Source organism: Pogonomyrmex barbatus, unplaced genomic scaffold (assembly GCF_055798465.1).
Source record: "Pogonomyrmex barbatus isolate J1 unplaced genomic scaffold, ASM5579846v1 scaffold10, whole genome shotgun sequence".
In the NCBI taxonomy this organism is placed as follows: domain Eukaryota; kingdom Metazoa; phylum Arthropoda; class Insecta; order Hymenoptera; family Formicidae; genus Pogonomyrmex; species Pogonomyrmex barbatus.
This window is the reverse complement of record NW_028297099.1, coordinates 428,565-454,817: the sequence shown is the minus strand read 5'-3', so window position 1 is coordinate 454,817 and position 26,253 is coordinate 428,565. Positions and strand designations below refer to the sequence as shown.

General features: G+C 33.8%; 4 protein-coding genes across 13 annotated transcripts; 2 read left to right on the top strand and 2 right to left on the bottom strand.

Annotated features, from left to right (window-relative positions):
- Positions 1 to 389: 389 nt before the first annotated feature.
- PIG-V (phosphatidylinositol glycan anchor biosynthesis class V) lies at positions 390 to 11,123 on the bottom strand. Of its 2 annotated transcripts, none has more exons than XM_089085635.1 (4): positions 10,983 to 11,123; positions 1,161 to 10,530; positions 841 to 1,031; positions 390 to 746 (listed from the first exon to the last, which is right to left on the bottom strand). In XM_089085635.1, exon 2 carries the CDS (start codon positions 10,240 to 10,242, stop codon positions 8,764 to 8,766), a length of 1,479 nt encoding a protein of 492 aa, XP_088941761.1. In that variant the 5' UTR covers positions 10,243 to 10,530; positions 10,983 to 11,123; the 3' UTR covers positions 390 to 746; positions 841 to 1,031; positions 1,161 to 8,763. The 2 variants fall into 2 exon arrangements, with proteins under 2 accessions (XP_088941761.1, XP_088941762.1); XM_089085636.1 differs by having other exon boundaries at positions 1,413 to 10,530.
- Positions 390 to 13,420, bottom strand: LOC105433691 (pyruvate dehydrogenase E1 component subunit beta, mitochondrial). Its single transcript, XM_089070301.1, has 4 exons — positions 11,854 to 13,420; positions 10,983 to 11,123; positions 841 to 1,031; positions 390 to 746 (listed from the first exon to the last, which is right to left on the bottom strand). Exon 1 carries the CDS (start codon positions 13,342 to 13,344, stop codon positions 12,265 to 12,267), a length of 1,080 nt encoding a protein of 359 aa, XP_088926427.1. The 5' UTR covers positions 13,345 to 13,420; the 3' UTR covers positions 390 to 746; positions 841 to 1,031; positions 10,983 to 11,123; positions 11,854 to 12,264.
- On the top strand, positions 3,026 to 8,393 carry LOC105433689 (putative ATP-dependent RNA helicase DHX34). 2 transcript variants are annotated; one of them, XM_089085628.1, is made up of 15 exons: positions 3,026 to 3,782; positions 3,949 to 4,115; positions 4,195 to 4,401; positions 4,567 to 4,699; positions 4,833 to 4,981; positions 5,102 to 5,334; positions 5,438 to 5,624; positions 5,686 to 5,880; positions 5,964 to 6,173; positions 6,275 to 6,640; positions 6,878 to 7,053; positions 7,152 to 7,262; positions 7,368 to 7,489; positions 7,630 to 7,888; positions 8,020 to 8,393. In XM_089085628.1, the coding sequence occupies exons 1-15, from the start codon at positions 3,026 to 3,028 to the stop codon at positions 8,303 to 8,305; spliced, it is 3,558 nt and encodes a 1,185-aa protein (XP_088941754.1). In that variant the 3' UTR covers positions 8,306 to 8,393. The 2 variants fall into 2 exon arrangements, with proteins under 2 accessions (XP_088941754.1, XP_088941755.1); XM_089085629.1 differs by lacking the exons at positions 7,630 to 7,888; positions 8,020 to 8,393 and having other exon boundaries at positions 7,358 to 7,489.
- LOC105433753 (dual oxidase 2-like) lies at positions 10,515 to 20,305 on the top strand. Of its 8 annotated transcripts, XM_089085623.1 has the most exons (26): positions 10,516 to 10,731; positions 10,872 to 11,222; positions 11,721 to 11,902; positions 11,975 to 12,218; positions 13,414 to 13,641; positions 13,767 to 13,850; positions 14,313 to 14,398; positions 14,557 to 14,838; positions 14,929 to 15,104; positions 15,204 to 15,325; positions 15,416 to 15,610; positions 15,722 to 15,829; positions 15,906 to 16,045; positions 16,114 to 16,377; positions 16,473 to 16,613; positions 16,699 to 16,874; positions 16,951 to 17,465; positions 17,557 to 17,787; positions 17,926 to 18,019; positions 18,117 to 18,327; positions 18,424 to 18,544; positions 18,821 to 19,050; positions 19,341 to 19,499; positions 19,563 to 19,718; positions 19,803 to 19,931; positions 20,081 to 20,305. In XM_089085623.1, the coding sequence occupies exons 1-26, from the start codon at positions 10,614 to 10,616 to the stop codon at positions 20,207 to 20,209; spliced, it is 4,872 nt and encodes a 1,623-aa protein (XP_088941749.1). In that variant the 5' UTR covers positions 10,516 to 10,613; the 3' UTR covers positions 20,210 to 20,305. The 8 variants fall into 8 exon arrangements, 6 of the variants coding, with proteins under 6 accessions (XP_088941750.1, XP_088941752.1, XP_088941753.1 ...); XM_089085622.1 differs by having other exon boundaries at positions 14,557 to 15,104; positions 15,416 to 15,589; XM_089085621.1 differs by having other exon boundaries at positions 14,557 to 15,104.
- Positions 20,306 to 26,253: the final 5,948 nt, after the last annotated feature.

The window sequence follows — 26,253 nt, the reverse complement described above, 5'->3', positions numbered from 1 at the left end:
TGATTGTGTAGATATTTTATTATTATTAGAAGATAAAGTTGATGATAATAACAATGAGGATTGAGATAAAGATGGAATGATGCTAAAGATAAAAATAGGTTTATTAGTGATATATCTTTTTCATTAATATTAGTAGATAAAGTTGAAGATAACAAGGATGAGGACAAGATTGAAACTAAAGATGGAGATGATAATGACGATGAATTGATGACAATAATGGTCTTAATATCTCAGTAGTTGAAAAAGGAATGCTAAAAGGATAACTAGCTATTATTATATATAAAACTGTCTCTTTAAACAAAAATTTATAAACGTAGAAAAACTTTTAAAATTGATAATTTACAAAATAAGACTTCTTAAATGTTAATAAAAGATATTACATTGCTTACTTGTTTGTAGATGCTACTGTATGTATCAAATATTTTTCTGAAATACGTGTATTTTTTGGTATTATTTTGGCAGTAAAATAATGAGTTCCTTTCGATCCAAAATTTATACAAGGTCTAAAAAATTACATAAATTATATGAAAATAATACAAAAATATGTAATTTAGTTTATCTTGAAGAAAAAGTTAAACTTATTTTCTAGTTTTAACTATCCAAAACTATCCAAGTTTCATTTGACTATTTAATGAAAACGTTGATCTTGTTGATGCCTCACTGCCACTTCGACTTTCTAATTCTCTTTTTTTTTTCGCGAGAAAATTTTTCTTGAAGCCTTTGCCATCCACTTTGACAATCTGGAACTATAAATAGAAAAATTATATGAATCATAATGAAAAATAAAGTATAGAAATATAAATAGTTGATTTAATAAAAATCAATTTATATAAAAATTACTTGATAACTTTAAAATGAAAAAGATTTCGATCCATGCGCGATCCTTTTTATGTATGTTTTGGAAATCTGCTATACTTTTAAAGATGAGGAAAGCTTTTTACAAGATCAATTAAAATAGTATCCGTATCTTCCTCACAATATTCATATGAAACATCTTGGTTCATATCAATTGTATCTTCATCAGAATCCATCTGTAAAATAAAAAAATCATTTTCAAGAATATCATTTAAAATTATGTTTGACTATTTAATTGTATGTTTCCTTTTACCTTTTTATTTTTATTAAACATTTCTATAGAAAAACAAATATATTTACTATACCTTTCTTAGGAGATAATTCGTATAGTACATAAATACCGTATTATACATGTAACCTCAGATGCACATAATAATCTGACTGAATTTCTCTCAAATGTAATAAAAAAGAAGGTTGAAGGCAATCAAATGTCTCTCCATGTGGAGAGCATTAAAAAAAAGAATCTTAAATTTTGAATTAATATTTCGCTTTGAAATCAACAATATTGCATATGCATAAACATAAAAATTTCAACGATATGCAATTTTTGTGCTTACGTATATGACGTATTACTACTTCGAGCAATATTGATGTCTTTTATATTATTCATGTTATTGTATATTATTCACGATTAGTTCATCTTCTTAGTGTCGGTCCACAATAAGTATTTAATCTTTAAGTCGTAAGAAATTGACCAATCATAGTCGATTATTCTTTTCATATTCGATTATAATTGGTCAATTTCTTACTTCTTAAAGCTTAAATCACCTATTGTGGACCGACACTTATGAATCATTAGTGTCGGTCCACAATAAGTATTTAATCTTTAAGCCGTAAGAAATTGACTATTCATAGTCGAGTATTCTTTTGATATTCGATTATAATTGGTCAATTTCTTACTTCTTAAAGCTTAAATCATCTATTGTGGACTGACACTTATGCATCATTAACTGTGCGAGTTTACCTATGTACTTTAAAAATTTCAACACTATGCATATGTCATATTTAAATTTTATGAAGCAATATGGCGTCACTTATTTTAGAAATGTGATTGGTTCATTTCTTTATGTATATGGATATGCAACTATGCAAGTTGCTGGATAGGTCCTAAAGCCTAGTCTATAATGACATAACATAAGGCTATAAGGCTGTAAAGCGTGGTTGTAAGAACCTATTTAAATGAATTATTTTCATTTATTATGCTTAACAATTATTATGCTTACGTCACAGTTATAGTGTCGGTCCACAATAGATGATTTAAGCTTTAAGAAGTAAGAAATTGACTAATTATAATCGAATATGAAAAGAACAATCTACTATAATTGGTCAATTTCTTACGGTTTAAAGATTAAATACTTATTGTGGACCAACCCTATAGCCTTATGTAAATATCGGTCCACAATGGTGATTTAAGCTTTAGAAATAAGAAATAAGAAATAAGAAATAAGAAATAAGAAATAAGAAATAAGAAATAAGAAATAAAAAATAAGAAATAAAAAATAAGAAATTATAATCGAATATGAAAATACTCGACTATAATTGGTCAATTTCTTACGGTTTAAAGATTAAATACTTATTATGGACCGACACTTATATCATTATAGACTAGGCTTAAGTGGACGCATCCAGAATAATCAATAGGCGTTTTCCAACAAGAGACACAGTTGATATAATACAGTAAATCATTTTATCCTTGTTGTTTGTTAATGTTAAACAAGGAAATGATTCACTATGTTACACTGTGTCCTTCTGTATCCCTTGGTGGAAAACGCCCAATATTAATCGATGTTGTAAGAAGGAAAGTATCTCCGCGCCCCCCTTCAATATTCTTTCTTTTTTTCAATGATAGCGGCTAACGACTAGCGATTCATGATTCATGCCCATATTTAGCCCAAGATGGAGCGGCAGGCGGAGAATCGAGAATCAGATGGCATTTACATAAACGAGAGAGATAATTATTGCATGCTAATGATATTAAAGCCAATTAGATGTCAAATAAATATCTCGTGCGTATGGTAGATTGACAAAATATAAAAAAATATTGTCTATCGAAAAAAATTGCTCAAAGGAATAAAAAATAAGGCATTGATACATCACGGAGTGGAAAAGTGAGGTTATGAAGGGAGCAATATACAATTAAGATAGTTGAAGACGTTGAAAAATCAGACGAATGTCATCGAAGAGCGGGATAAAGCGTCATTCGTCTAGTCACGAAAGTAGACGCGAAGATAATGATAACAGGTATTATTATAGGGAAAAGTATCGTGATGGTTGGAAAGACGAAAAACGCAGCTATTCGAGATCCATGCGAAACGATCAAGATATGCTTAAATCTTCCGATCACGCGAGAGAGCCTCACTCGCAAAATTCATTTTCGGAAAATCCTTACAAAGATAACAATGAGGATCCATATTGTTTTAGCAAACGTAAGCACGAATTGAATAAAATTTTCATAGTAAATCCGAATCTCGTCCATGATATCGAGGATTTTTGGAAATTTGTCGAAAAATACGAGTCTGTCAAGAAGCAATTAGACGACAGTGATGAATCTGTGACAACAGATTCCGCATTAAATTCCATTGGCCTACCGGAGAAGTATCACAAATCCCATTGTCTAAACATGAAGCTTGCCCTGTCCTATGAAGAATTGTTTGCTAGAATCTTCGAGACAAAACAATTAACCAAGTCGCAACTATTTAAGTTCAGGGATGTGATAATCTTGTATCTAGACTTTAAGCAAAAGGAGAAATTTGTCAAATTAAAAAAGCTTCGAAACACACAGACTAATCTACCAGTTACACAATACAAACAAAAGATTATTGAGATAATAAAAAGAGAGAAAGTAATCATTGTTGCAGGAGATACTGGTTGTGGAAAATCTACTCAAGTCCCTCAATACTTATATGAGGCTGGTTTTCGCAAGATTGGTAAAGTGCTTTTTATCTTTACGCTGCTCCATCATATACTGACATTCTTCTTTGTCAAAATAAATATTTTATATATCTTATTGTGATCATTCTACGTTTTTACAAATATAATTTTTCAATTTCTGCATTGATTTGTATTAATTTATTATTGTTGTTTGTTCTATAGCATGTACACAACCTCGAAGAATAGCATGTATCTCGTTAGCGAAAAGAGTCGCCTTTGAAACATTGAGTGAAAATCTTAATAAGGTCGGATATCAGATACGTTTTGAAAAACAGAAAAACCAAGAGACAAATATTACATTTATAACAGAAGGTTTATTGTTGCGTCAGGTGGATATTTCAATGTTTACGAATTACAGCTGTATAAATTATCGACAAGCTTTATAGATTCTAAATTTGTGTTACATAGGTATCGGATGAGTCAATGTTATCTATGTACGATGTAATAGTCTTGGATGAAGTGCACGAACGTCATCTGCATGGGGATTTTTTATTGGGCATTATGAAATGTATTATTTGTCAAAAACCTGATTTGAAATTAGTGCTAATGTCAGCCACTATTAATATAGAGCTCTTTAATAATTACTTCGCAAAGGAAAACGTTAAACTAATAGAAGTAGGTTTTTATATCGCTTTATATCGTGTTTATATAATATTTTAATAATTTAATGAGATCTGTCATTCATATGTACACACAAATATAGACACAAATACAAATGCAAATACAGAGACCAGATATATCGAGCGTATCACTAAGATTATTCATATATTTTTCATATAGGTTCCTGGAAGATTATATCCCATTCAAGTGTTTTATCGACCTGTAACTGTTGAAGACCTCAGATACAAAAATGATCGATTTAATCCAAGTCCGTATGTGCAAATAATGCAAATAATTGACCAAAAATACTCAGGTGGGAAAATCTCTATCTATGGTAATAACGCGCGCAGCATGGCACATCGACATCAACATGACAAATTTATTATACAAATATAAAATTGTAATAATTACACTATAATTATAATTACATTATAAAAATATTTCAGCTGACGAAAAGGGTGATTTATTAATATTCTTGAGTGGGATAAGTGAAATTACTGCAGTTGTGGATGCTGCCAAGGAATATAGTATAAAGAAAAATAATTGGATAGTTTTACCCCTTCATAGTACCCTTTCTATTGCTGAACAAGATAAGGTAGGTTTTTCCGTAATATTATTCTTATGAATCATTTTAGTGTTTTAGTTTAGTGTTTTAGTTTATTCAAAGCAATACAAAGGAGTATCAAAAAAAATTCCTTTTTCGTTTTATTCCTAGGTATTTGACTATGCACCTGATGGTGTTAGAAAGTGCATTGTTGCAACTAATATTGCAGAAACTTCTATTACCATCGATGGAATTAGATTTGTCGCCGATAGTGGAAAAGTGAAAGAAATGAGTTATGATCCATTATGTAAAATGCAAAGATTGAAAGAATTTTGGATAAGTAAAGCCAGTGCAGAACAAAGAAAAGGAAGAGCAGGCAGAACCGGACCTGGAATCTGTTATAGGTAACTTGTCTAATATTTTTTATGAATTCTAATTGTTTTACGTCAAACAATATTTACGGATAATTAGATGTACGAGTGTAATAAACGTGTTGTTCTTTCACAGAATTTATTCAGAGGAAGAATATAAAATATTGGAAAGGTATTCAACGCCAGAATTACAACGTGTACCTTTAGATTCTTCGCTGTTGCAAATGATAGCGATGGGACTTCCCGATGCACGAAAGTTTCCATTTATAGAACCTCCACCAGCCAATAGCATAGAAAATGCTATACTGTCTTTAAAAGATCATGTTGGTATTCGAATCATGTTTGTTTTGAAGAATAGACACAAAGTTGAATTTTTCTTATTAGGGCGCACTCACGGATAATGAGAAAATCACGTGTATTGGTAAAACGTTAGCACGACTGCCCGTTGATATCACAATAGGGAAGATGTTAATAATGGGATCTATTTTTCATCAAATGGAACCTGTATTGTCATTAGCGGCTGCTCTAAGTATACAGACACCTTTTACTAATAGGGCATACAAGGACTCCGAATGTGAAGTAATTAGCATTAATATGTTATATTTATAACACGAGATGACAATTAATCGCGTATTAAAAAGATAATATCGACAATCTTATAGACATCTAGGAAGAGATTAGAATCTGATCATGGTGATCCAATTATGTTATTGAATGTATTTAAAGAATGGCTGGAAGTAAAACAAGAAAATTCTCAAGAATATAGAAGCAGTAGTAATAGCAGCAGAAAGTGGTGCAGACGAAGAGGTTTGGAGGAACAACGGTTCTATGAAATGACGAAATTGAGGGCTCAATTTAAAGACTTACTCCAAGTTAGTTTATATTACAAGCACATGTTTAATATCTTTATAATCTTTACAACATACGCACTTCTTATTTGTTTCCATGCACACGTATATATAATGTTATGTAGGACTGTAATATACTCAAGAGTCTCCCAGAACCAAATTCTTCCATGACGAGTGCAGAACGTGCAATAAGGCATGGAGAATTGAAACTTTTAAAATCTCTCAAAAGAACCTATAAACAAAATGAACCGAAAAGGCGGAAACAATTAAAAGTCGAAACATTTGATGTACAATTGGAAGGGGACGAGAATAATGAAGGGCTCGACATCAAAGACATAGAATTTCGAATGAGAAATGATTCGAGTCAGGTGCAGAATCTTTTAACAGCATCTACCGCATGTAGCTACAAAGACTTAACAATGTTAAAATTGATATTATGTAGCGGTTTATATCCACAATTTGCTTGCGCCGACGAGTTTAATTATTGTAAGGTAAAAATTATATTCTCCGTCTATCTTACATAAAGAACGTATTTTTCTAAATTATGATACTATTAAATATGGTACTATTTTCGGTATTAAAAAAGATTGTGTGTGTGTGTGTGTGTGTGTGTGTGTGTGTGTGTGTGTGTGTGTGTGTGTGTGTGTGTGTGTGTGTGTGTGTGTGTGGAGGGGGGGGCGTGTATATATGTATATATGTAATAAGTATATCTTTAAATTATTACACAGTCTACAAGTGAACAATTATTTCACACAAAAGCGAAACCGTATGTTGCTTTGCATCCAATGAGCTTTTTTGGAAATCATCCACAAATTCTGCAAATTGAAGACGCAGATGTAATATCAATACCAGGGTTTAAGAACAAGACACTTGTTAGCTCTAAACATCAGATATTAGCGTATTTGTAAGTTTTTATTATATATTTATAAACTCGTAATAGCTTATCAAATATGAGTAAATTTAATATAAATACTTTATATAATGTGATAAGATTATTAACAGATCCCTCTTGGAAACTACAAAACCTTATCTGGTGAATACTTTAAGAATGCCTGCTGCACAAACTTTGCTATTATTTGCACATGAAATACACACGAATAGCATGTTTTCTATGTAAGTATGCCAACTTTTTAAATTAATTTTTTTTACATCTTTCTAATGGGACGGCAACAGTTTAACATGACATAAAATAATATTGACAACAAAAGTGTCTTTTAGAATGGTATGCGATTCATGGTTGATGTTAGAATTTCCTGTCTCTGACAGTGGTCAAATTTTATTGATGAGAGCTACTAAATTAAGAAAGAAGTGGGATTTTCTATTAAATCAGCAATTACAAGGTAAGAAATGCGTATTTTTCTAAGGTGAATTGAATCATGTATATGTATATTATGTATGTATATTATACATACATGTATTATATATATATATATACATACATACACACGTACATACATACTACACATATATTATTTTTTAGGATCTGATAGTGCTAATGCTGAAGGAAAAGACTTTAATAAAATTGAACAAAATCTTACCCAAGAACTAATTGAGTATATGCATACTACAATACCATATACTATAAAGCGGCTTTTACCGGCTGATCTGAAAATGATATATGTTGGTAGTGGCAATAATAACACAAGCGTAGAGCCTAATCCTTTCGAAACAGATTTTAAGAGTATACCAAATGTAACTAAAGGTGGAGTTTATGTAACAGATAATATTACATATAATTGGTGAGTACGAAAAAATATTAACATACAATAAGATATAAGTTATTTAAATTGCTATCAGATGTAAAATTAAATATTAGATTAATACAGAGGTTAGTTTTTTTATTAACAAAACTTAAATTATTATATTACAGTGTAAAAGAAACTAATTGGAGTGAACAGTTAATTGCAGAAATGCAGGAAACCGAATGGCATTGCCAAAATTGTAATCTTCGAGCAAGTCTATCAAGTCTCGAAAAACTTCAACATCAAAATTCTTGTACAATTGCAATCGATACGACTAGTATCAATAAAGAAAGAGAAAATGTTACGCGTAAAGCTAATAGTCAAGCATACGATTGTTCCGCTTGTTCGCTAACGTTGTATCTTACGCCTATTGAAATATTAAAGCATAAGAAATTGCATATTAAAGCAAGCTAAATTATCTATTTATTGTATATAAATGGAATATATGTTTATATATTGTATATATGTGGAATATATGTTGGAAGATAATCTCTTTTACGTATGCAGTTGATTTCTCTTTTATTTCGAGATACACAAATGTCTTATAGATGAGTAACATTTATTTATCGAATTATATATACATTTATGTGATATTTATAGATAAATGTTTGTGTTTTAAAATTTAAAAATAGATATATAAAAAATAGATGTATAAAAATAGATATATCATATTAAGATCTGTCTTTAAATACAAAATGAACTTTTTACAGTACTGTTTACAAATAGTTTTCGACTTCAAAGATTTATTTCTTATACACATACATATCACAAAAAACTTTATATGTTTGAAAATTTATAAATTACATATTTTTACAATAGAAAGAAAAAAGCTGGAAGACACGTTCGTACATATACGTATGAAATGTGATATATCAAGTCCACGGCAAGAAATTTGAAAACATAAAACATCCTATGATTGTATATCCTGTAAAGTAAAATAATATAAATTTATCTTGTAATGTATATCTTTTTTGTGATAAGAAAAATACTTTCCACTTAGAATACACGTTCTCATCACTTTCGTATTGTAAATCAATACATTTGTGAGACATAGTCGATGCACAATACCAATATATTAAGGGAGTTGCAGATGCTAATAAACGTGTACTGACTTGGATGTGTACAAAAAGTAGACAAAACACAGTTAAAAATAATCCATGTACTACGAAGACAAACATATTTAATGGATATTTTTTTACTCTAATAGTATTTTCTCTTTCTATTTTACTATCAAGAAATCCTAATGAATACAGCTCATCCTTATATTCGTAAGTAAATTCTTTTATGCACTTCAACATAATGTACAATATTGGAAGAGCTAAAATAAAATTTGGTATTTGTTTGAATTGATAATATCTCAAGAACCCAATATTCCAATATGTTTTTTGCACGTATGAATACGCTAAAGGTATACTAGCGTTACACCACATTGATTCTGTTTTACCTGGTAAGATTAGATTATTTTCTATGGCGTAATGTAATACGTCAACTGGTAATGACAATTTATCGAATGTAAAAGTACAAAATTTTATATAGTTGTATATTTGTAAAAGGAAAAACGGAGATAGCGATACAATTACTGTACTTAATATGATAAAACAGTTTTTTAATTTTATTAATTTAAAAATATGCCATAAGATTGACAATAAATTGTATTGTCGTTGATGTTTCATTTTTTTCGAATTATACAAATTCTTAAGCCCGAAATATACAGGGAAACCAATATTGACGATACCATTCGATCTTACTAAAGTTGACAAAGCCAACGGGAAAGAAATGTTAAGAGCAGAGCAACATTTTACACTACTGAGCATAGTGTAAAATGTTAAGTATGCAAACATGGATTCTGAATATATAGCCGAGAAAAATATGCTAGCCGGATTTATGCAATAAAGCATCACTGTTTTGTAGGCTATCGTGGTATTTTGAAATACATACTTCGTGAGATCATACAAGATAATAGTCGATTTTACAAAACATACAAAATTAATCAGAATTGCAGCAACAATCATCATGCTTTGAATGTTGAATAAAGGAAATATTTTTATCAAAACAGCGGCAACAATGCGAATCATAATTGGGTACAATGGATAAAAAGCAAGAGTATTCTCATATGTATATCCATATCTTGCAATATGTAAAAAATATTCTCCATCCCAACGTGTAAGACCATTAAATAGAAAACAAATTATTCGATCGTACAGGGAAACTTTTTCCGTGGAATCCAAAGGTCTTTTAAACGCATCAGCATCATGATCGGGGATTAATACATTAAAAATTACTTGTAACACCAATATCGCAATTCTAGTGGTGATTGCGAACCAAAAAGCTTTCTTTCTTGGCGTATACATTTTACGTTACCTTTGCAAGTACTTAATTTCTACACAATAATCTTAGAGTAATTAAATGTTTATCCAATCATAATGAATTATGAGAACAAAATAAAATATATATATATATATATGTATGTATAATCATTTTGTTCGTGGTCTAATTATATAGCTGATGATTCATATTTTTGGTTTCCTGTATGTAGCCTTATCGTACGAAGAGGAAGTGGATAAATCAAGCCGCTCAAATCATACAAATGATATTGTCCAGTAGAAATTGCTACAGCTCCGAATAAGTGCCGGACAATACTGGAAGAAATAGTTCTTAATATATACATGTGTGACATGTATAGTACATATATTCTTCGTATATCGCGTTAACAAAAGACAAGATGTATATTACATTAAATTTATTATTCATTATCATAATTAATTTCTCACTCGCTGCACAAAACGTTACAACGAAACAGCAATCTTCGTCTACATCTCCGCTTCCGCCATCAATTAATCGTACGTTTGTACATGTACATTTCATATTATTAAACTACGCAAATCTGATAGTTTTATGATTTAATATGTCTTATGTGCACTTGTATCTTTTTTTAAATAATTTCTACGTATTGACATTGTCAAATGTTTCTATTTGCCAGATTACAAGAAGCCTGAGAAGAGATTAGTTGGCAAAACGTTCAATGAAGACTTGACAGATTGGCTATTTACCGGATGTTGGGGTGGAAATAATGAACCAAATAAATGCTCACCATATCATACTGCGATTGAATATCCTGGTTACGATGGATGGAACAATAATGTTGGCAAACCAGAACTAGGTGCAGTTGATACCCCGTTGTTAAGAAGACTGCCAGCAGCTTATGAAGATGGAGTATATAAACCTTCAGGCTCTAAAAGACCAGAACCATTAGAGATAAGTGAGAAGCTGTTGAGTGGGAAGATTGGAACTAAATCAAGAACAGGGAGAAACGCTCTACTTGTATTTTTCGGTACGCGAAAATGATTTATCTTGCATAACTGTCTTCAAAATTATGTATTACCGTTACTTATAAATTTATATTTAAAAAATTCTATTATTTTAAAATTTCTATTTTTAAAATTCTTCATATAGAATAAAATTTTTATATATAAATTTAAATTAGATATGTATACCTAAACAAAAGCTCTACAAATTTTCATGTTTTACATCTTATAGATGACTATTTTATGTAAATTTACAAACAAAATACATATATCCATATGCATGACACACTCTTTTGGATATTTTGAGTTTTAAGAATGCTATACATATGCATATATATACACACACACACACACACACACACACACATATATATATATATATATATATATATATATATATAGAGAGAGAGAGAGAGAGAGAGAGAGAGAGAGAGAGAGAGAGAGAGAGAGAGAGAGAGAGAGAGGAGGGGGAGTCCCACAGCAATATAATGGTAATATAAATTGAAAGAATATCTCATCAACAGGTCAACAAGTAGTGGAAGAAATTTTAGATGCCCAAAGACCAGCGTGTCCACCAGAGTACATCAACATAAAAATTCCAGAAAATCATCGATACAGAACTAAACCGGGACATACAAAAATGCCTGTTTTACGTACACGATACGATCATCGAACGGGTTATTCGCCGAATAATCCTCGTCAACAGGTTTGATTCGTTCTTGAAACGTAGCAACATTGCTTCTGCCGAATCTAAATACGTTGATACGATACATTCCAGTTAAACGAGATTACGCCATTCTTAGACGGAGGATTGATTTACGGTACATCCAAAGCATGGTCAGATGTTTTAAGAACAAACGCTAGTGGAATATTGCAAGCAAATGGAAAACTTGCATCGTCGTACTTTGATTTATATCCCGATTACAACACCGTTAGATTACCGATGGCCAATCCACCACCACCTATTCATCATCATCAATATGTTTCGCGACATTACACCGAAAGTGTCACCAGATATTTTAGTAAGTGAAAGTTTATTCAACACAACAACAAACTATATAAGCTATATTAAAATTTTGTGCCGCATATACGTTTAGCGTAATCGGCTATATGATGCTCCTTTGGGGTACATTCGTATTCGATCTTTTCCGAATAGGGCATCGGAACATCGACGCCAGTGCACCGAATTGCAGGTGCATCGAGCTGATAAAATACTGGATTTTCCATCACTGTCGCGACAATCTCGGATCCTACTCCGCATCTAGGCCAGCCCAGTTCGACAGTCATTAGTCTGTGTGTCCGGCCGATCGACTTGAACACCGTATCCCAGTCCAAGGGTCTGAGCGATCGTAGATTGATAACTTCCGCCTCGATACCTTGTCCAGCCAACAATTCGGCCGCTTGAAGCGTAAACACGTACGCTTGGCCATGCGTCACTAGAGTGATGTGCTTGCCGGGTTTCTCCACCTTAGCTTTGCCGATAGGTATCTGATAATCCTTGTCCATGGCTTCGTCGGATAGGGGAAACTCGATGCTATATAGTAACTCGCTCTCCAGCATGATTACAGGATCGGGATCTCGCACAGCTGTCTTCAAACAGCCTCTGTAATCCTCGCTAGTCGATGGTGATACGACTTTTAAGCCGGGCGCGTGCATGAACCACGCGGCAAAGCATTGACAGTGCTGCGCGGCCAAACCTTTGGAGTTACCGTTCGGACCTCGAAATAAAATAGGAACAGGGAATCTTCCGGCGGACATGTAGAGATTCTTCGCAGCGCCATTGATGATACGATCGATGGCTTGCATGGCGAAATTGAAGGTCATAAATTCGCATATCGGTCTTAGACCCAGGAGTGCCGCGCCGATAGCGATACCACAGAATCCAGCCTCCGTGATTGGTGTATCGATCAATCTCTTGTCGCCGTATTTCTTCCAAAGACCACGTGTAATCTTGTAAGCGCCGTCAAATTCCGCGACTTCCTCCCCCATTATAAATATCTTCTCGTCTCGAGCCATTTCCTCATCAAGGGTCATATTCATTACATCACGTACTGTCATCTTCGTGATCGATCTTCGAGACATTTCGACGGGGATGAACCGCGTCATTCGTAGTATTTGTTTACATCTCGACACTCGAGAGAGATACATCCTTTATCATCGGAGGAATAAATTTACTTTCGCTCGCTAATGCTTGATCGCAATTTTGCTGTGTTTCAGAATTAGGAAATCCACGAGGAAACGAAAATCCGTTTTTATTGACTTTCGGTATAATATGGTTCAGATGGCACAATTTCATAGCAACTCATATTAAACGTCACAATCCAGATTGGTCGAGCGATAAGATTTATAACGAGGCCCGTAAATGGGTGATAGCGACTCAGCAAAATATTGTCGTTAACGAATGGTTGCCTTTATGGCTGGGGCACAAGCTTCCTGTATATCAGGGTAAGAAAAATCAATCTCCCGCTTTAATATGTCTCGCGTATGTAAAACAATCAACAGGTGACAGTTCATTTAAATTACTTATAATTTGTATGCAATCCAAATAATGATTGATTCGTTGTTCGAAGGTTACAATCCCAATATCGATCCGCAGATAGAGCAATTTTTTCAATCGGCCGCTTTTCGCTTCGGACACACTTTGGTCCCACCAGGTAAAAAAAAACACGCGCGCGCGCGCGCGCGCGCGCGCGCGCACACACACACACACACACACACACACACACACACACACACACACACACACACACACACACACACTTTGTCAACTTTAAATAGATATCCTTTCCAATATCCAAATCAACATCAATAGCAAAATTGACCAAATTGAATGTTGCTAGTTTGCAACATTCAATTAATTTGTGTATCATGGCCTATTTGCCTACGTTTCGTACTAGCGTTCGTATTGACGTCTTCTTTTCTTTTTACTAACCTTTACAGAATGATGTACAAATATTCTTGATTTAATTTATTTAATTTATTTACATCTATACGCTACAATTAAAAATCATACAGCATAAAAAATTGAGTATTATAAGAGAGTGCCCAAGAGAGTGTCATAACAATATTTGTAATAGAATAACTTCGATAATCGCTTATAATAGTCACGATACTAGGTGTGTACCTGCGCAACTACGGGAGGAAGAATTGTTCCTTGGAACCGTATCCAATTAGAACATGCAATAATTACTGGATGTCACAGGTATGGCAATTGTATACATTTCACAAATAAAATGTTTTTTATTGTGGATTTGAAACGATTCAAACTCGATTAAACGATATGTATTATGTCATAAGTTTAATTGATTTCAATGTTCGACATTTCGAAGTGAGTGTAACGTACAATGGATTGTTGTTTAGAATTCTCTCTATGCCAATTTAACAAGAATAAAAGACGTTATCGATGTGGACAAGTTACTGATGGGAATGGCTATTCAATTGTGCGAAGAGGAGGATCACAAGATCATTGAAGATTTACGAGGCAGTTTATTCGGTCCATTAGAATTTTCCAGAAGAGATTTAATGGCACTTAATATACAGAGAGGACGCGATCATGGGGTACCTGATTACAATAGCGCACGTCGTGCGTATGGTCTGAATGAAGTTAAACATGTATCCCACTTTAATCGAGTAGATCAAGAGGTATATTGTGCAAAGTATATTGTGCAAATGCTTTTTCTTCGCATATTTGAATTACATTTGTCAATTGTATCATCTTGTATTTCGTGTAAGATTCGGGAGGAATTTCTTAGATTATACAACAACTCGTTCGATGACGTGGATATCTGGGTAGGTGGAATACTAGAGACTCAAGATGGGCCCGGAGAGTTGTTTCAAAAGATTATCACTGATCAATTTCAGCGAATACGCGATGGTGATAGGTTTTGGTATAATAATACCGAAAATGGGTATGTAATCGTAAATTATCTCATTATATATTCCTTGTCATTTTCCTTTCTTGTGAGTGATATGATTTTAGTAAACATTTCACACAATTTTCTTTGCAGACTTTTCACTGATAAAGAAATTGAAAGATTGGAACAATTAAGCTTTTATGATATGTTAATGTGCACTACTAAAATGGATTGGAATGATATCCCAAGAAATTCTTTTAGAGTTCCTACTACAGGTACAAGAAAAGATACATGCGGATATAGATATAAATTTGGATTTAATAAAAGATAGGATATCACTAGAAAATATATTTCTTTTCTTGCAGAGAATGACATACACCAGAGTTGTATCATAAATAAAATAGTGAAAAAAGGCAAATGTATGACTTCTTGTTTTCATGCTGATCAAATAAACGAATATACAATTGAGAATTGCACAGAGCCTGGCACTTATGATTTTTTCTCAAATAGCAGTGTGTCCTTCATCTTTACATTTTTAGGTGTATCAACATTTTTCTGTGGTAAAAATCCTTTGTCATCATCATCATCATCATCATCATCATCATCATCATCATCATTATGTGGCGACATATCTAATGACAATATCGTATCTAATGATAATTTTGTTATAGGTTTTATCACACTAATTATCTTTAAAATACAATTTAAAGATAAAAAATCAGCAGAGGAAAACATTAGGAAAATCGATCATAGTGATATTATAGATGTTATACATACTGGTAAGCTTTCAAGCACATATCACATGGCATATTTTATATCTTCATTATATTAATGGAGATATCGCTTCACAAATAGCTAGCGAATGGCAAGAACGAAAAGCTTCACTGAGACGCGTAATATTAGTGCCAAATGTAAAGAAGAAGCAATTGGAGGTAAAAAATCAATTGGGACACTTAATACGTGCGATGGATTTTCTGCCAAATAGCAACATCATGGTATTTTATTTTTTATCTCTCCTTCGATAATATCAACTTCCGTTAGCGCTTCTTTTTTTTCTTTATAGATTTATTGTGCGTCTGATAGCCATTATATATTAATACGTGTGTATCATAGTTACGATTTAGTTTTGAAATTTGATTCTGGTTTTTTGAGAAGCGCATTTATAAAAGCATTCGAGAAATTTATCTCAGAAATTTCAATGACTGGAAATGCATGTTCGATACAAATGACGACTAATTGCACGCATGCAGCGTTACTCAAGCAAGCAATAACCAAGAAACACCGTCAGAAAAAGTTGGAAATGTTTTTCCGCGTTGTATTCGCACAGGTATATTTTTCTTTTTCTCTTTTATATACAATATTTAAATAATATCGACATCACGCGCGCGCGCGCGCGCGTGTTCATTATGATGAATGTTTTAGGCATTTCATATCGCACATACGGAAGAAGAAATTTTACAAATAGATTCGACAGTAGCACGAGAAGTGATTCACACCGAGTTGACGATCATAGAATTTGCAGAAGCTCTAAGTATGAGACCGGACGCTGAATTTGTAAAAAAGGTTTCATTGGACACCAAGTAACACGCGCGTGCAAAATCTGATAGAATGTATATCTAAAAAAGATTTTAAAATATTCAATTTGCAGATATTCTATCTAGTGGACAAGGATAAAAATGGCTTCATATCATTTCGGGAATTTGTCGATATGCTGGTAATATTCCTTAAGGGCTCTGCTGAAGAAAAGATGAAACTGATGTTTGATATGTATGATATCAATGGTACAGGAAGATTAAAGAGAGAAGAGTTCTCAAATATGTTAAGGTACATTTGTGAATGACCTAATTGTGTAACACTGTTTCTACACACGTCTTGTATATGGTTCACATTCAACTTTTAGATCATTTATGGAGACTGTCAATGCTGATGTGATGGATGATGAGCTGGAAGCTTTGGTACAATCCATGATGTATCACGCTGACTTGGCGAATAAAGAGACCATAAATTTGCAAGACTTTCAGCAGATATTGAGCGACTTTAATGATAAATTTAATTATGCAGAGTTGGAATTCAACGTATCTACCGATGGGAAAGGTAGCAAGAAACTTCACGCAGGTGTAAAAACAGTTAGATCAACGTTTATTGGTGAAGTACAGAAAACGGTAGAGAGCCTGTATGCCGATCCGGACGAATTACAATCCAGAATTGAAGGAAAAGTCGAAAGCGAACAGAAAAAAGAGAAAAACAATAGCGAAATTATCGATAAAGATGAAAAAATTGTTGAAGAAATGAAGAAATATTCGGATGATTATTGGTATCCTATAATGAAATATCTTGCTAACAAACGATTGCAAATATTCTGGACGTGTTTATACACATTGTTCCTACTTGGAATTTTCGCAGAGCGAGTGTACTGTATGTCCATTAAAGAATATGTTTTTTACGATGAATCTCTAACTTGAATTCTTGAGCAATTCTTTGCAATAATAAACAATACTTTTCATAGATTATTCTATAGAACGAGAACATACCGGCTTGAGGCGAATATTAGGCTATGGCTTAACTATAACAAGAGGTGCAGCGTCGGCTATGATGTTTACTTATTCTACATTATTAATAATGATGTGTCATAATACCATCACCATTCTGAGAACCACCATTCTGCAATTTTACATTCCTTTCGATTCAGCGATCGAAATGCATAAATATGTCGCTTATTGGGCATTAATGTTTACTAGTAAGAATACGATATTTCTATATATATATATATATATATATATATATATATATATATATATATATATATATATTTAAACTTTTATATTCATATCTCTGTATAATTAATTTTGTTCACGTTATTTTTTAATATTTTTAGTATTACATATAATTGGACATGGCTTTAACTTTTATCACATATCTACGCAAACTGCCGATGATCTGACGTGTTTGTTCCGTAATTACTTTCACGCGTAAGTTTATTTTGCTTTTCTAATTAATCATGCACTTTATTACTGCACGGTCGTTTGCGCGTAATATATATCGTTACATGATTGTTGTGGTACCTAGAACGCATGAACTTCCTAAATTCCATTATTGGTGTTGGAGTACAATGACAGGTATAACAGGAATATTCTTAACTATTTTGACTGGATTAATATTTATGTGCTCGTTGCCGATGGTACGTAGATCATTCTACAACTGGTTTTCTCTCCTACACTCTTTATATCCTTTTTTTTATATACTGATGGTTTTACATGGCAGTGGAAGATTAGTGCAAGTAATTAATATTTTATAAATGAAATTTAATTGTATTATATAATTAAAGTGATATTACATCTATATGTAACTAAGAATCATTTCATTCATTTGATAGGAACCATACTTTCACTATTTCTTCTTGGGACCAGCCGTTTTATTTATTCTTGATAAAGTTGTAACTGTCACTAGAACAACAATAGAAATACCAATACTGAAAGCAGAGATTTTACCATCAGGTATTCCTGTTCAACAATATCGCTATTTTAATTTTCGTACAATTCGAATTACATCTTTATCTAGTATCTAGTACACACACACACACACACACACACACACACACACACACACACACACACACACACACACACACACACACACACACACACACATATGCACGCACGCACACGCACGCGCGCGCGCGCGCGCGCGCGCGCGCGCACACACACACACACACACACACACGCATTATATATACATATATATATATATATATATATATTCATATATCCTAGGTGTAACGTGTGTAAAATTTCCCAAACCTTTAAATTTTCAATACAAATCTGGTCAGTGGATTAGAATAGCATGTCCAGTGTTACAAACAAATGAGTATCATCCATTTACTTTATCTTCGGCACCACATGAAACAAGTTTAAGTATACACATACGAGCGGTTGGACCATGGACCACAAATATCAGGGAGAAACTAGAGCAATGCATAATGTCAAATAAAAGCCTACCAATAGTAATAATTCTTATGTCGTAAAACGTCGTAAAATTAATATTACTATTAATTTACATTTGTTTATTTGTACATTTATAGATAATAATTTACTGACGTAATAAAGTTTGATTACCTTGATTAAAGGTCAATTGTATATTTTGAAACAAGTAAAAACAAGTAAAAATTACAAAAATGAGAAAATTCAGTATTTGAAATTTCATACGTTGAAAATTAGTAAATTTCTTCATTTTTGTAATTTTCAAAATCGACAATCGACTCTCTATTTTTATAACGTCCTTTTATCTTGACAGATTCACATGGATGGTCCATATGGAGAAGGTCATCAAGATTGGGATAAATATGAAGTGGCAATTATGGTCGGTGGTGGTATAGGTGTCACACCGTTCGCGTCAATACTCAAAGATATCGTTTTTAAATCAAATTGCAATTTAAACTTTGGTTGCAAGAAGGTAATAATATCACTAACGATGATAAAATTACTGTAACAAAAGGAATATGTAATTATTCCATAGGTATACTTTCTTTGGATAACAAGAACGCAGAAACAATTTGAGTGGATGGTTGATATATTGAGAGAGCTTGAAAAAGCAGATATCAACAATACAGTATCTTTTCATATTTTTGTTACTCAATTCTATCAAAAATTTGATCTACGTACGATACTTTTAGTAAGATACCTAAATTGATAAATTTGATCATTATTATTTTCTTGATTTTATCATAAATAATATGACTAATTCATTTATCTTCAGTATATCTGCGAACGTCATTTTCAAAAGATTTCAAACAAATCTCTGTTTACCGGTTTGAAGGCAGTGACACATTTTGGACGACCCAAATTTTCACAATTTTTTCTATCTTTAAAAAAATTACATCCTACTGTAAGTATACTTTACTACTCATCATCATTATCATCGACAGAAGATATTGATGCTATTGACTATAATTTCTTTTGATCTGTCTTATTACATCTAGCACTATTAATCTATTTGTATTATATAATATATATTTGAATCGATTCTTGTTCTAGACAAGCAAGATTGGTGTTTTTAGTTGTGGTACACCTGCTATGACACAAGCAGTAGATGCAGCTTGTAAAGCAATTAATCTCACAGAAATCAATGATACATTATTTCAACATCATTATAAAAGCTTCTAAGTTCATGTTATATATTTGATAAATCTAGATATTATATCTTAATTATATTCTTATAAAATGAATATTGTAGAATAAATCAATTCTTTGTTGCATTCAGTTAGGACTAACTTCCAGGATTCCATAAAATCATAAATAGGTGGATATTTTCTTGACTAAGCAATTGTATAAATTAAATGATACTAATGAAATTATGTGTAATAATCGAAAATTCGAAATATGAATCTCTAACGACCCAAAATTGTAAAATTATTTTGGATCGTTATAAGACATTCTTCGCATAAATGTATATGAAAATAACGCAAGCTACTTATACATACATTTACTGTGCAGTCTTCTTATAAATTTGATTTTGATATCGTCCACTTTTTTGCTATGATTGAAAGTTTTTGCTATGATTGAACTTCCGCCATTTCATTTTAGCAAATCGACTAAAAAATACACAAATAATAATTTAATTCTGAAATAACGTATTGTTATAAAGCACGGTACCGCACGGTAATTATTTAGAATACGGTCTTCACCTCTGATTTTGACAAAATCGGACTTAATCGACGCGATTTCACTCAAAATAAAAGAATCTGGCAAAAAAACGCGGCGCTCTGCCTCGCGAACCGAGATATTAAATGTTAAAGTTGATCACTTTTTTGGTTAGGAAATCTGTCATACCGGTCTAGTTTACATCGATGTCTTAATTCACTTCTAAAGCCAGCGGCACATGATGCTTTTTTTCTTGCTAATTTGCTAGCTGGATCGCGTGCTTATTGAACTCTTGTCTTCGATTGGTACATTTTTTTAGATCCAAAAAAATATACCAATCAGAGACAAGAGATAACGAGCAAGCAAATCCAGCTAGCAAATCAGTAGGAAAAAAAGCATCGTGTGCCGCTGGCTTAATATGACGTAAACCAGATTTGAGTCGATGGAAACGCGACAAATTGCGTTCATTTCAATCCCGCTTCGATCCACAAATCTTTCGATGGAAACAGCATATTAAATTTGATCCGTATCATAGACCTTATAGATATGGACTGGCAATTGCTATAGTTTCTACATAAAAAACAGTGTCCGCGGGAGATTAAACAAACGTACTTTTTGATACTTCTTTCTCTTAAAATGTCCGGAAATATATATTGCGCATGAATTCGAAACATATAGCGGATTAATATAATAATATGATCGAAAACAATAAATGTTGATGAAGAGTAAAGAATGAAAGACTTTATAGTCAAACATATAAAATGCAATAAAATAAAAAAAATATATATATTAGGTGTACAAAAAAGTTCTGAGCTTTAAATTTCGTACAACCGAAATAACAATTTAAATTTTATATTTCTTCCCGCCCTTTTGCGGTTTTAAAGCGTTGACATTTGGCTTTCTAAAATGCCATACGGTTTGGCGTTTGATGCACATAACCTCAAAAATCAGTAGTGTTCACGATGGCAATAACAAAAGAGCATATTCGATTTTCCATCTATTTCGTGTTTCATCTGAAGAAAAATGTTGCTGAAGCCACTGCAATGATTTGTGCTGCATATGGAGAAAACGTTGTAAGTCATGCTTGTAAAAGATGGTATCAAAAATTTCGCCAAGAAGATTTCAGTCTTGAAGATGAACCGCGTGCTGAACGCCCTCAAAAGATTGAAACGGACGAATTGCAAGCACTGCTAGATATAAACTTTGCGCAAATTGAAAAGGAGCTTGCAGAACAGCTTGGCGTTACGCAGCAAACCATTTCCGTACGTTTACATACGATGGGAAAGGTTCAGAAGGAAAGGAGATGGGTTCCGCATGAATTGTCCGAAGACAACAAAAATCGTCGGTGTGACACTGCACTCACTTTGCTTTCAAAGTTCCGGAAAAAAGATTTTCTGCACAAAATCATTATAGGCGATGAAAAATGGATTCTTTATGATAACTTTAAACATAGAAAATCATGGGTTGACCTGGTCAACCTTCGACATCGACGCCAAAGCCCAATATCCACGCCAAGAAAGTTTTGCTCTGTATCTGGTGAGATTGGAAAGGTGTGTTGTGTTACGAGTTGTTACAATCGGGTAAAACAATCACGGCTACCAACAACAATTGACCAATTTGAGCGATGCATTAGAAGGAAAGAGGCCTGCCAAGGACGTCGTAAAGTGATCTTGCTTCATGACAATGCTCGACCACATGTTGAGAAAGTGACTCAGGACCATATCTTTGCGTTAGGCTGGGAACTTCTCCCGCACGCGGCGTATAGCTCAGATATGGCGCCTTCCGATTACTACCTATTCCGGTCGCTGCAGCATTATTTGGCTGACATTTCGTGAGATTTGAAGAGATACGAAACTGCATTGATGACTTTATCGCTTCGAAGTCGGTGAGTTTCTATCGTCAAGGAATTCACAAACTACCCGAAAGATGGCAAAATCGTTGATGCAACGGGGAATATTTCGCTGATTAATATTTTTTTGTTTGTTTTTGAATAAAGATTGAATTTTACAAAAAAAACTCAGAACTTTTTTGTACATCTAATAAATAACAAAACAAAAAAAATCTGGTATTTATATACCCAATTGTTCCAATTGGGACAAAAAATTGGTGATCGCGAGCATATCGATGGGATCGGGTTGCAGGTGGCAGGGGATTAGGGTGAGCGCTGCGGAAAGCCTTTACCTGGAACAAGGTAGGGAAGAGGGTACGGGCACGGGAAATGTACATAGGGATGGTATCGTTAACTTGTGTCTAACTGGTGTCTTGAGATTTGATCCCAAAACTGGCTGTCGGAGTTAAATTTTCTTTTAATGAAAAAGGTTCCAGGAGGTGGATGGATGGGAGAGCGGGGAAATTGACGGACGAGATTGTAGAACTTCTCCACATCGAAGTTCTCTGGAGTACATTGTTTCTCGAAATCTGCCGCGGAGCGGAGGGCGGTGGGGTATTGTTGTAAAGAGATGTTGGAGAGTCGGTTCTATGTCGATTAACCACTCCGCGAGTTCTCGGCGTGACCAGTTTCGTGACGAATCCGTTTATTTAGCTTCTCCCGACGGTGTCGCAATGCCCGTTTCGTTTGCTTGTTCGGGATGGCTTTCGTTTTTTGGTTCACTATGTAAATATAAGAGTTAGATGAGAGAGTGTGAGGTGAGAGTGATAAAAAAAATTGAGGAATTGTGATAAGGCAGCTTCACCGAATCAATCGGTGATTTGCCAGGTTGGAATGTTGTGGAATCGGAGGAGGCAGCTTCACCGAGTTAATCGACGACTCGCCAAGTCGGAATGTGGAGAAATCGGGGAAGGCAGCTTCACCGAGTTAATCGGCGGCTTGCCAATTTGGAATGTTGGAGTGTTTTAAGGAAACAATTATGTCGAGATCGCGAACTAATTTTTCAATTGGCATTATAGACATTGCTGAATGTATCGTGATGTTGAATGTCGGATTTTAAATTTTCCCAATAATAATTATATTTTATTCGATGAGATTCGATAAGTTTTAGTGACTCCTGTCCTTCGGTTGGAGAACAATGCATTTCTCCGATTATAACGGGAAGGTCCTTAGGAGGATATTTTATTAGACCATTACAAATAATCAATTTAGTAGGCGAATCAAATAAGATTAACTGTATTTGCGTTTTAATATCGCTCCAAAGTATTGTTGTATCCCGGATGGGCTACAACGTTAATATTCGGGATAGTCGGGTTCGTCAAGTCTAAGGAGTTGGAACTCCGAGCAGAATCAAAGGAATGCAGGGATCCTCGTGAAATTACTGATACACACTTTCTTTAATTTAATTGATTTTATTTTAACAAGTGCACAAATACTGGATATTATAACGATTATATTTTACACACGATTATATTTTACGCGTCGTCGGGCGGCTCGACGCGTCTCGTGTTACTCGGGCGGCTGACGACCGAGTGTGACACCTGAGCTGCTGATAATACGGCTCGCGTGAACTTCGCGACAGGGCTCCGTAGTATCTTGAGCGACTTTTATAATAATGATTCCGCACGACTCATAATTTTGACTTTCCCGACTTCGCCTTGTGTAGCCGGTTATATAAACTGGTCGATGCCCGATCAGCATTCTGATCGGTTGCGTCAATTGATCGCGTGATATTGATTGATCAATATCATGTCCGGTTCGATCAGCAAATTGAGGAATTTGCTAATAGACTTTTTGCGCGATATTCTCGCGCGATGCGTTTCTGTGGTCTTTTGAAAGACTGATCGCAATTTTGGCGATCACGCATTTGTGTCGTCTTTCGAAAGACGTTTTCCGAAATTCATGCGGACTACTTTTGTTGCCATGCGGGCTACTTTTATTATTAGTTGTAGGTCTGGCTACAACATCCCCCCTCCCCGTTAGTAAAAAAAAACGGAGGTATGAAGTTTTCGCTTTTATAAAATTTCATTCCGATACATTTTTGTTACAATCGTTTGTTTAGAATCGTATACTTTCGCTTCTTCTAATGGCATGATCTGTAATACGTAATTTATTATTCCTACTTAACTCTACTAGTATTTAGTAGTGTTCTGTTGTTTTTTATTTTTTATTACAATTATTATTATTATGATGACGATGGTTATTATTAATGTGCTGCTTATTGATATAGGATATATAAAGTGTTTTTGTAAAAAGAATAATATATTATTAGTATTTATTTCGTTATTCATTTTATTTAATTTTTTCGTTAATTCTGTCAAATCTGTCGGATCTTGTGCTACTTTTAATTTAATTTTTTCTGTTTTGTTCGCTTTGAGAGTTTCGCTCAGTACAGTAATATTATAATCTGGTAGATAAGTTTTTATTTCTTTTCCATGGTTGGTAATTTTTTATTTTATTATCGCGTCCGCTGTAATTATTTTACCAGGTGTATGCATAAGTTTTTTCCGGTTTTTTAGTAAAAAAAAAGACACGTAATTTTCAAGGGAAATTAATTTTTTTTTTATTCAAAATATTGGCCATCGGCTTCTACACATTTCGCCCATCTTTCAGGTAATTTATGAATACCATGCCAGAAAAACTGCTTGTCTTTTGCGGCAAACCATTCGTCGAGCCATTTTCCAACTTCCTCGAAATTGCTGAAGTGCTGCTCTGCGAGCGCGTGCCCCATTGATGCGAAGAGGTAATAGTCAGTGGCGCCAGGTCTGGGGAGTACGGCGGATGCGGAAGGATGTCCCATCCAAGCGATTTTAAGGTGTCTTTCACTGGTTTTGCTGTGTGAGACGGCGCTTTGTCGTGTAACAAAATCATTTTGCCATGTCTTCTGGCCCATTCCGGTCGTCTTTCGATTAATGCGTGGTTTAAATTAATCATTTGTTGGATAGCGTTGTGTATTAACGGTTTCGCCGGGCTTCAAGAGTTCATAATACACAATACCGCTCTGGTCCCACCAGACACAGAGCATGATCTTCTTGCCGAAGCGATTTGGCCTTGGTGTTGATGGACCGGCTTCGCCAGGTGAAAGCCACGATTTTTTCCGCTTCGGGTTTTCAAAATAAATCCATTTTTCGTCACCCGTCACAATTCGATACAAAAATGATTTCCTTTCGTGACGTTGAAGCAGCATTTCACAAGTGACTTTGCGATTTTCCATTTGACGTTCATTCAAATCGTGTGGGACCCATTTACCGAGTTTATTGATCTTTCCCATTGCTCGTAAACGTCTGCTGATTGTTTCTTGTGATACATGTAATGCTTCTGCTAATTGTCGTTGAGTTTGAGTTGGGTCATCATCCAATAACTCCTGCAATTGCTCGTCTTCGCATTTTTGTGGTCTACCAGAGCGCTCACTGTCTTTCACATTGAAATCACCACTTTTAAATTGTCGAAATCATGTCTCACATGTTCTGGATCGATGGAGCGTGTTCACCATATGTTTCTACCAGCAAACGATGACTTTCAACAGCCTTTTTCTTTTGATTAAATAAAAAAAGCAATGCGTGCCGCAAATGTTCTTTTTCAGGCACAAAACTCGACATGATCACTGAATGATAAAACAAAGACGCTAGTTTTTGGCGGACTCAACTTGTGTGTGTTTGTAGTTTTAAATGTCAGACGA